This window comes from Gracilinanus agilis, chromosome 6, assembly GCF_016433145.1.
Source record: "Gracilinanus agilis isolate LMUSP501 chromosome 6, AgileGrace, whole genome shotgun sequence".
Taxonomy (NCBI): domain Eukaryota; kingdom Metazoa; phylum Chordata; class Mammalia; order Didelphimorphia; family Didelphidae; genus Gracilinanus; species Gracilinanus agilis.
Window position 1 is genome coordinate 98,165,830 of NC_058135.1, and position 11,941 is coordinate 98,177,770.

The 11,941-nt window shown below is 37.5% G+C and overlaps 1 protein-coding gene across 1 annotated transcript in view; it reads right to left on the reverse strand.

Annotated features, from left to right (window-relative positions):
- Positions 1–11,941, reverse strand: part of PALLD (palladin, cytoskeletal associated protein) — a 479,197-nt gene that overhangs the window by 47,956 nt on the left and 419,300 nt on the right. Inside the window, exon 10 of the mRNA XM_044681559.1 lies at positions 558–693. Coding sequence (XP_044537494.1) covers positions 558–693 — 136 coding nt within the window. The remainder of the gene's footprint in view (positions 1–557; positions 694–11,941) is intronic.

Sequence of the window (11,941 nt, forward strand, 5' to 3'; positions counted from 1 at the left end):
TGGGTTCAAATGTTGCCTCAGACATTTCTTAGCTATGTGGTCCTGGGCAAGTCACTTAACCTCCATTGCCCAGCTCTTACTGGTCTTCTGCCTTGGAATCAATTGTTAGGATTGATTTTAAAACAGAAGGTAAGGGCTAAAAAAAAATACATATAGGTTGCAGTTTATATTCTAACACATATTCCTGGTAGATACAACCCCCTTTAGAGTCCCTCCCTTTATCTCAGTTTGCCTGAATCCCTGCCCTCTCCATCTTTCCTCATTTTCCCTTCTGACCCTCTTCTGCCATTTTAATTCTCCTTTTGCACAGCCCAAAGAGGCCAATGGTTCAGATGAGTACAGTGAGAGTTGTGGAAGGAATATAATTCCATTCTAGTTCTCCTCTCTCTCTCCCCCAATCCCAAATTCAGACTAAGAACTCTGAGATTCAAGGCAGAAGATAAAACCAAACCCCAAGGATGCGAAGAAATGTGCTTAGTGAAGTACGTGCAGCAGTTTTCCAAGCAGCTAACCAAAAGACCCTTTGAAGTCCAAGGCCCACATTTATAATTAAGTACCGGCTGTCCATTGTTCAGGAGGTCCTCTTTGAAGCGGAGCTTCCTTTCTAGGTCTTGAATGACAGCATCCTTTGTGCCTTGAATCTCTTCATCAGAGGCTATCCGAGCAGTTCTGCCAGCCTTCTTTGGAAATCCCCTGCAGGACAAAACATAATAGGATTCCTAAGGCGAAATAGTGTCTATGAATCTTTTAGTTCCAGTTCAGACAGAAAGACAGAGCATAATCCAATGGCTTGTCACTCCCATTCTTTTCTCTACTATGTCCACTGCAAACAATAATGGCAAGAATCAGGAGCAGTATTGCTATAGCTTGAGCAACCTGCTCTCTTGGAATGCCTTTAGGCTGAAAAGGCGAAATTAAAATTATAATATTTATATTTATTTTCCCCAATAATATATGAAGGCATTCTTTGACATCTGTATTTTAAAATTCTGAGTTCCAAATTGTCTCCTTCCTTCCTTCCCCTCCCCCCCCCAAGGCAGCAAGTAATTTGCGATAGGTTACACCTGCGCAATCACATAAAACATATTTCCATATTAGTCAGATTGTGACAGAGATTAAAAAACCCATGAAAAATAAAAGGAAAATTATGCTTAGATTTGCTTTTTCAACTCCATTAGTTTTTTCTCTGGAGGTGGAGAACATTTTTCATCATGAGTCCTTTGGAATTGTCTTGGTTCATTGTGTTACTGAGAATAGCTAAGTTATTTATAGTTGATCATTGTACAGTATTGGTGTGGCTGGGTTCAATGGTTTCCTAGTTCTGCTCACTCCATTTTGCATCAATTCATGTAAGCTCAAGTGTTTTACAACGACAACATATTGAACGATTGAAGATAAGTAAAGGCCGGGAACCTTAGTTTTAAGTTTTTGGCTGCTTTTGGCCACTAATGGCCATGACCTTATTCAGGGATATTTACTATTCCTAGACCAAAAGCCTGGGGTATTAGGTCCATCTCTTTCCCTAATGTTAAATATCCCCTTGAAACCACATTCTTTTCTAGAGACCCAGGTGATTCAGAGTTTCATTTTTTGGGGGCCACTTGGAATTCCAGGAGAAAATAAAATCCTTCCCACCCCCAATTTAAATGATCTTTTCTGTGGACAGAGTTAACGTTCTGAGACTATGGAAGTAAGAAGTCAATGTCGCTAGGTGTTTGGTGTAGAAGGGCTCTTACTCTGTCTAGGCTTCAAGCAAATTGCAGAACCTGTCTATTCTGTCTTCAATTTCTCTACCTTTTCATTCTTCTGCTTGACTCAGGTTATAATGAGGATTACAGGGAAAAAATAAATATAAGTCCACAGTTCCTGAAACAGCCACAATTCAATGCTTCAGTTACAAAATGGCAAATCCTGGTATTAGAGAGACCTAGGAACGTGAGAATAAATTGCGTAGGTATGTATAGCAAAACTCTCTGCTGGAAGCTAAAAGGAACTTGTTGGAATGAGTAGTAAAAAGCTGTACTGCAGAATATTACATTTTACCTCCACGGTAAAACAAAAACAATCAAAAAATCTGAATTAGAAGAATAGTGGCATAGATTCTAAAATTCTACATCCTTACCTATGCCACAATTTGCTCTCTTCCCTGATCAATCCATTGGGAGAAAACAGTCAAGAAAAAAAATTGGGGATAAGGAATACAAAGAAAGTTAAAAGATAATCGTTGCTGTCAATGAGTTGACAGTCTAATGGGGAGACAGTTTGCAAATAACTATGCACAAACAATATATATCCAGGATAAATTGAAGATAATCAACAGAAGGAAGGCCCTACAATTAAGAGGGATTGGGAAAGACTTCCAATAGAAGGTGGAATTTCGGCTGAGATTTGAAGGAAGTCAGGTAAGCCAAGAGATACGGTTACTCCCTTTTTCAATCACTCTCCCAAGATGGTAGCAGCCACATCTGAGCTCACAGTGTCTTTCTAACTCTAGGTCATAGCACTTAACAAATATTCTTGAGATGGCAGAGGTTCGTTGGATTTTCTTTGCTAGAAAGCAAAGGCAGACAGTAACATCCTCATGAGAAGGAAAAGGGAATTGATTTTTATTTCAGTGACTCAAGCAATGAAAACGAGCAATTTCAAATATAAAAAAATTTTAAAGGAGCAAAGTAATAAGATAACTAGAGTTTTAAATAAGGGGATTGGAATTGAGGATAAGTAAGACCCTTTCTAGCTCTAAACTGATGTTCTTGGGATCCACATTCTCATTATTACTCTAAGATAATTACATAACTATGAGAAAGTGAAGTTGTTCTCACATCAGAACAATTCTATACTTTACATTGAAGGCTATGTACTCTCTTCATGTAAAGAGGGAGAAAATATAATTTTCAAGAGAATAAATCTAAACTACTAGCCAACATGTGAGTTATATACCCCAAATCACCAATAAGAGAAATGCAAATTAAAACAATTCTGAGGTTTCAGTGTACTCCCATTAAATTGACAAAGATGACAAAAGATGAAAGTGATTAATTCTGAAAGGAATGTAGGAAGTTTAGAGTATGAATGCACTTGTTGTAGAAGTGATCTAGTCCAATCATTCTGGAAAGCATAGAATAGTAAGAGATTTATACTACTAAGCGCATATTCCAAGGATATTAAAGGCAAAAGAAAATGTCTCATACACTGAAAAATATCTAGAACAGCACTTTTTTTGTGGAAGCAAAGAACCAGAAATGAAGTATTCATCAAAAGGGGAATAACTGAGCAAACTTCAATGTATTAAACTATTTTAGAATACTATTAGAATATTAGATATTAGAATGTATTATAATATTATAATAGAATATTTGAATGTAATAGAATATTTTTGTATCAAAAGCAATAATATCTGAAAAATCCAGAGAAACTTTACAGACTTTGTATAAACTGATACAGAGAGAAATGGGCAGAACCAAGTGGGCAACTTTCACAATGGCAACAATAATATAAGAGAAATATCATTTAAAAGACAACAGAAATCTGATCAATGAAATTGCCAATATTGACTCTAAAGACTTGACAGTGAAATAGACCTTTCTTCTCCCTGTTGAGAGGTGGTATGCTACAGGAATAGGGCACTTTCATATATGACGAATACATAAGCTTGTTTTGCCTAACTATATATGCTTATGGGAAAAAAAAGCAAGAATTTTTCTTGGCTAAAATATAAATAAAAGCTTACACACACAGAGACAGACAGACAGACAGACACACACACACACACACATACACACACACACACAATGAAAGCAAGAATCAAAAGACAGGTGAGTGGATTAAAAGTCTGGTCTCATTAGCTTATCTTTTACTCTGTTTCAATTTAATTTACATCTTAAGCCAGAGAACATTTAATCTTATGGAAGATAGTTGGATTCTTCAGATATAGAAATTTTAGCCTGGGAGCAGTCTGCCTGGCTTTTGTTATATGAGTATGTTTGGTTTGGCTAAAAAGTTATCTGTATTCCATTATCAGAAGAAGGTGGTAGCCATCATGACCTAGCAAGCTAACAGAGTGAAGCTGAGATGGTCTGTGAGTAACTGAACTGATGAAGACCTCAATCAGCTAGCAGGAAAACAACAGTTATCTAGAAAACAGTGCTGGGTAGTACCATCCCAAGACCAATGGAAACCAGCAGAGCAGCATGCAGCTGAGTCTTATGTGCCCAGCAATACTAGAGTGACCAAGCAACAACATGCCCAATGGAAATGCCACACCAAGTGGAGAGTGGGCTCATGGATGTCATCACAGTCACATCACCAGAAGATAAGGGTTCTCTTATGACAGTTTCCCCTTCATGTGTTTAACTTGTAGACTCCATTTCTATCATACACATGATCCCTATTGTAAGTCCAATCTTTCCATCATTGGTGTATATATTTGTGGGGGAGTACACACCAGATTTCTATGGCAATATGTTCCATATTACCTTTTCTTAGTGTGCTCTTTCATTTAAAGCCTTTGCTCTGACCTACTTGTTCTGGCTAATTAAAGAAAAAATACATTATTGGGGGCTTATTAGAATTCAGAGTAGATGTGCATCCATAAGACCTTTGAACTTTGTAGCTATTCTAGAATTATTACTTTGGGAAAGGGAGATTCTTGAGGTGGTATGCCTCTCTTTTTAGAACTCTGGTAGAAATCTATGATGTGTATGTGTGGAGGTAATTATTGGGAAGTGAGGGTTATGTAAATAATCATTGATAAAAGATTTATTTAAAAAAATAAGGAGAGGGAAAGTTGAGATCATTAGAAGAAGGAGAGAAGGAAGGGAGGAATCATAAGACCAAAAGTCACAAATAAGAGTGTTTCTGGCTTTGATTTCTAGTAAACAACTACAACCCATGAGCTAAAACTGAAGATACATTTCTCAGGATACTTTACTCTGCAAGGGATTTAATGAATGAATGCATTGGGCAATAGAACAGGTAGACCATTTACTTTTCCTTGGGTTCTTGCCACCCAAGTAGTTCGTCATTTCAAGAAGTGCAATTAAAATCATACCTTCATCCAAATAAAAACCACAGCCATCTTGGGTCCTGTTTTCTCTGCCCCCTCCCCACCCCCAAACCCCCAGGTACTAGTCTTCTCTACCAGTATGCATTAGGCGGGCACTACTTAGGCTGAGATGGAAACTTCCTTCTCTTTCTTTCTAAAGATTATTTCCCCTTCACCAATATAACTTAAGTTGCAGAACTTATTTGATTTAGATATCCATAGACTAGTGATAGAAGATAACAATCTATTATTAATAATCAACCAGATACAAAAGAAATATAAGACATGGTGATTGCCTTTAGAGAGTTTAAATTTTATCTGAGAAGAAAATACTAAAATATACTGAACAGAATAGTCAAATGTTAAATTGGGTGATAGCAGAGGCAGGTAGGTGGCACAATGGATAGGGTGCCAGGCTTGGAATCAGGAGGACCTGGATTCATAGCTTCCTAGCTATGTGACTTGGAGCAAGTCACTTAACCCTGTTTTCTTAGCCCTTGTCCTTCTGTCTTAGAGTTATTATTCTAAGACAGAAAGTAAGGGTTAAAAAAATAAATTCTGTGGTGATGGTGCTAAATACAACAGAGAATATATATGCCTATTTGTTTGAGTAGTTTGAGAAAGCTTCACAAAGGAAGTGGGACATGAGCTAGGCTTTGAAGAATTGGGCAGGAGAAGGGAAAGCAGTTCAAAGAGATTGAGAAAAAGCAGATAAATGAGGCAGAAAATTCTATGTGAATGAAAACCTGTGACTACTGAGTTCAGTCAGGCAATAAGCATGTAGTTAGTATTTAACTTTGCACAAGCACTGTACAAAGAGCTAGGGATCTAGGGAAAACCAAAACAATCTTTGCCTTTAAGGAGGTCAATTCTAACGAGGGAGACAACATGTATATAACTATGGACAAATGTAAATGGGAGGTAACCTTAGAGAGAAGGCATTGGTGGTGGTGGTGAACTGGGAAAAGCTTCTTACAGGAGCCAGGGAAGCCTGCAGGCAGAGATGAGGAGGAGGAAGAGAGCTCAGGCATGGGGGATAGCCTGTAAAAAGCTATGGTGTCCCACAGATGGAGTGTCTTGTGAAAGGAAGGGCAAGAGGTTTGCCAGGATCACTAGATCATAGAGTGCATAGAAGTAGGTCAAGTGTAAGAAGACTAGAAGAGGCCAGATTGTGAAAGACTTTAAAAGCTAAGCGGAAGATTTAATATTTGATTGATCCTGGAGATAAGTGTAGAGCTATTAGAGTTTATTGAGAAATGAGAGGGATGTGACATGGTCAGACATTCACCTTAAAGAAAATCACTTTGGCAGCTGAGGGGGCAGGGAGGACAAATAGTAGGCTAGTGTAAAAGTCCTAGTAAAAGGTAAGGAGGGACAGCTAGGTAGCACAATGGATAGAGGGCTGGGCCTGGACTTGGGAGGGCCTGGGTTCAAATCTGGCCTCAGATACTTTCTAACTGTATGATCCTGGAAAAGTCACTGAGAAATGTCATTGAGCAGGAGGCATATAACAGAGAATGGTGTGCAGAGAATGAATGATCTTCCCTCATAAAATTGAGAAAACTCTTCAAAGTCCTTCTTTTCCTTCAAACAGAATACCTAGTTCTTCAGGTTATATAATTCTTGATTTATGATGCCATACATACTTCTTAATTTTATACATGTATTTAATTTCTTGTCTTCTTGTAGAAATATGCTATGATCCTGATTGATGTTTCATGGTCAAATTTATCTTCTTTCTTGTAGCTTTCAGGAATCCTTTCTTGTCACTGTATTGTTGGAATTGTGCCTCTGAAAGTCAAATTTTTACAAAAATATTTATAGCTGCGTTCTTTGTGGTGGCAAAATATTGGAAAATGAGGGGGTGTCCATCGATTGGGGAATGACTAACTAAACTGTGGTATCTGATGGTGATAGAATGTTATTGTGCTGAAAGGAATAATGAACTGGAGGAATTCCATGTGAACTAGAAAGACCTCCAGAAATTGATGCAGAATGAAAGAAGCAGAACCAGGAGAACATTGTACACAGAGACTGATTATGGCACAATCAAATGCAATAGACTTTTTTACTAGCAGCAATGCAATGACCCAGGACAATCCAGAGGAATTTAGGAGAAAGAATGCTATCTATATCCAGAGAAAGAACTGTGGGAGTCGAAATGCAGAAGAAAAACATGATTGATCATGTGCTTTGATGGGGATATGATTAGGGCTTTGATATCTACTACAAATATGAATAACATGGAAATAGGTTTTGAACAATGATACATGTGTAACCGAGTGGAACTGCTTGTCAGCTCCGGGAGGGGAATCATGGATTATGTAACCATGGAAAAATATTCTAAATAAAAAAGGGGGAAAAAATAAGTTAAATTTTAAGATTTTCCATCTCAAGGTTCTAGAATTGAATTATTTGTAAATTATCACTTTCTTTGGATAATTTCAGAAAGTTTCTTAAATGATTTCTTAGAACATAATGCTTATATATATATGTGTGTGTGTGTGTATATATATATATATATATATATATATATATATATATATATATGTTTTATCATGACAGCAAACCTGAGATTCATTCATTTTGACCTAGTGTAAGGGTTAAAAAGGGTGACCACCAATTATAGTAATTACAATTAAACTATGAGGCTATTAGTAGCTTCAACAATTTAGTTTAATTAAAATAGAGATAGTAAAGAGAGGGAAATGTAGGAAGGAAGTAGAGAATTGCCTAGCCTACCCTAAGTGTTGATCCAATGAAATCCAGCTCACCACTGACAAAGGCTCCCTCAGGTCCCAATCTCCAGCCAGAAGTCCATGGAAATGTGAGGCACAAAAGTGTCTGTCACCAACCCGAAAGAGAGTGTCTCCAGCTAGAGTATCACCAACCCAAGCAAGTCACCCACACAAAAGAGGCTGAGCAGTCCCTGGGTCCTGTTTATATGCAGTTTTTTTCCACCCATTAGCTCTCTCATATCCCATGTTATACCTCAGGAACCAATGATAGTTCCTTAATTTGTCTGAGACTGCCCAGGGAGGCAGTGCCTATGAGATCAACCTCTTGCCTCTGTGGGTGTGATATTCCTTGCAGATCAATGCTAAAGTATCTTCAAGTTCCTGACTAAGTTAAAAAAAAACAAAGGGAGGCTAATTCCATTTTTACAATCCCCCCTGTGATTCTTTTGGGAGAAGAGCATGTTGAAATCTCTCCAACTGAGGGGTTTGGGAGATTAACATGCCTAGTCTCCCCAATGAATCATTTCAAATAACCAGTTTATACCTCTAAAGATTCTCTTACTGAAGTGTATAGAATATTGCACTTTCTAAGGGGAAATTACAAATTTTGAGGAAGAGGGAAATAAAAGAGAAAGAAAACAAAAACAGTGATTGATAGATACATTAACAAAAAAGTCAATTAGGGTTTGCCATAAGAGTTTACATTTAGAATAAATGATATGTTCAGCCCCCTTCAGTTCAGTTCATTATATCCCAAAGTTCACATTAGATCTTTTTGATGCAGTGTGTGGTTTCCTCAAGCTTCCTTATGGCACTTTTTTTCAAAAGTTCTGCTTTCTTTTCCTGAAATTTCTCCAAAAGATTTCAAAGCTTGGATTTTAGAATAATTATACAATCCTCCCTGATGAGGGTATTGATCAACACCAGGATCACTCCAGGATACATGGCTGAGTTATGGGGTATATGAATCAATTGTCAGAAGAAATCCAAAAACAAACAAAAAACCCAAATAGAAAAGAAAAAATTAAATTTGGGGAAAAAATTAATATATAAAAATCTTATGTATATAAAATTATGAGTAAAAAAGAATAAACCCATAACAGGTCCTTGAATCACTAGCAAGGCTCAATTAAAATGATTATTATCCTACAAGCCCGCGGGACAATTGTAGCAATATAGCACTTACCCAATGGCAGCCAGGACTACAGAAAATTGTCATACTATATAAGAGAAGGGACTAGATTCTGAGGTAAAAAGGAAATATGTGATTCCCTGGTTTGATTTTACTTTCAATCTCAGGGATAGGGGAGCCAAAATGAAAGCCAAACTAAGGTGCTTGTAGCAATTTTGGCATGGGGAAGTCCAGCGACTAAAGTTGTCAAACAGCTGCTTCCTTGAACCTCAAAAACAAGTCCTCTGTCTTGGCTCAGATTCTCATCAATCCCACAGGGATTGGTGGTTTCCTTCTCCTTGTGCTTCTTGGCACTATTATGAGTATTCTAGACCCTTGTATCTATATGGTTTCAAGTTTGAGTCATTTTCTAAGCTTTTTTCTACTTTGATTATTCCTTCCAATTTTTTAACAGATTTGGCTTTACACAGACACTGACTGCTTCTATGTTCTCAAAATTTCCAAAATCATTAAAAAAAATTATCCCTTTATGATCCTTTAGAGCAGTGATTCCCAAAGTGGGTGCTACCGCTCCCTGGTAGGTGCTGCAGCAATCCAGGGGAGCGGTGATGGCCACAGGTGCATTTGGGGGTGGTGAATAAGTGTAAAGAGGTGGTGATAGTATGTGACAGGGGGCACTAAGTAATATTTTTTCTGGAAAGGGGGCGAAAGGCCAAAAATGTTTGGGAACCACTGCCTTAGCTGATGCATACTGAAACATTCTTTTGCCTTACTTTGGCATCTTTGTGGTTTTCTATGGCTGGGGGATGGGGAGAAGAAGGCAACAGCCTAGCCTCTGGGGGCCAACTTTGTGAAGTATATTTTTTATTTTTTAGAAAAAATTTTTCCATGGTTACATGATTCATGTTCTTGCTCTCTATCCCTCCACCCCCTACCCCCAGTAGCCAACACACATTTCCACTGGTTTCTTCCTGTGTCATCGATCAAGACCTATTTCCATATTATTGATAATTGTTCTAAGGTGGTCATTAAAAATCTACATCCAAATTGTGTCCACATCAACCCACATGTTCAAGCAGTTGTTTTTCTTCTGTGTTTCCACTCCTGTAGTTCTTCCTCTGAATGTGTGTAGTGTTCTTTTCCATAAATCTCTCAGAATTGTCCTGGGTCATTGAATTACTATTAGTACAGGAGTCCATTACATTCGATTTTACCACAGTGTATCCGTCTCTGTGTACAATGTTCTTCTGGCTCTGCTCCTTTCACTCTGCATCAATTGCTGGAGGTCATTCCAGTTCACATGGAATTCCTCCACTTTATTATTCCTTTGAGCACAGTAAATAATATGGTGTTTTAGGAATATCAATATGGTAATGTATGATGGGCAGATGGAGGCAAAATTAACGGCAGGAAGATCATCTTTGGTTGCACTAAAGTCTAGTCATGAGAGTATGACAGCCTGGATTAAGATGGTGGCAATGGGAATGAGAGAGGAAAGAGTAGTTGAATTGATATATTTTGAAGTAAAGAATTAGAATATTTGTGGAAGTGGAAGGAAGTGGAAGACAGTGGAAGACAGAAGGACCTTGTGCTATGGTTCATGAAGACACAACTGAATAACTGAACAACAAACTACACTGGGGCACACACAGAGCAAGCTGATTGTGGCTATGCTTACCCAAACTTTACATAAAATCCTTCAGGATGGAGTTTCTCTGTATACTTAGACTAATATCTCTGTGTCAAGAATGTCAATCTCCCTGCCCTGACAGACAAGGCTAAATGATGTTTCATGAGGGATCCAAGTGAAACTTATCTCTACATTTAAACTCAGATCTTCAAGTGGAGAAAAGAATTATCCATTCCATTTTCCCATTTTCTAACCTAATTCACAGGTTAGAACAATCTATTAGAAGACAAAAAGAGAAACTAGTTTACAAATAGAAGGGATACCTCTTCAGAAAATATCTGCAAAAAGAAATTGGGTGACCCAAACTATAAAGACCTCATATATAAGCTTTATGCCAAAACAAACTCAACTCATCAAAGACCTTACATAGTAAATAAATCAGTGTAAATACTCCTGTCCCAAGTGAACAAAATCTATTACTGACCTGCTTGTTTTTGCTTCAATGAGATGTCAACTATCATTTAAAAAAAAAGGCAATATTCGTGTGGTTGGAAAAAACTCACACTAAACACATACACATACAAAAACATCTGGAAAATAAAATCTTCCAGATGCAACCACTGTCAAATCACAGGAGGTCATTTTTTACTTTATTTTTTGGCTACTGAATCAACCCTGAGAATATCCTTCCCTTGATATAGTATTCTAGGTCAGTACTGTCAGTACACATCAGAAACTCCCAAACCTCCAGAGCACAACTTGGATTTAAAAGATCATGTGTCTGTCTACTAACTGGAAAACCAGTTCTTTTTCCTACTAAAAATTTTCTTTATCATTTATTCCCTGTAATCTGGTGATGAGCCAAACTCAGACACAGTGGTTAAGTTCATTGAATCATATATGTAGAACTGGAAGAATGTAGAACTTAGAGGTTATCTAATGCAACTCCTCATTTTTCAGATAAGGAAACTGAGGCACAGGGAGAATAAATGAGTCATTGCCCAAGTTCTCATAGTTACTATGTAGCAGAGGTGAAATATGAACACAATTTCTTCTGTTAAAAAATCCAATGATCTTTTCATTGTTATTGCATTGTAAGAGACATTCCTTGATTTGTGGACTAAAGAACTACCTGAAGGTTCTTGTAAAGTGAATTGCTGCTTGTAAAGATTCATTTCCCCATTAACTTTAGTTATAAAGTTGAAGATGTGTCCTTACAGAAATTAATTTGGCCACGATGTAATTAAAAGCACATTAGGAAAGGTAGCAAACATGTAATCACATATTCAGAGGAAAAGTCAATAACTTCGGAATTGATTCTAGACACTATGTCATCTAATAGGCTCTCTATAAAGAATATCTCTCTCTCTCTCTCTCTCTCTCTCTCTCTCTCTCTC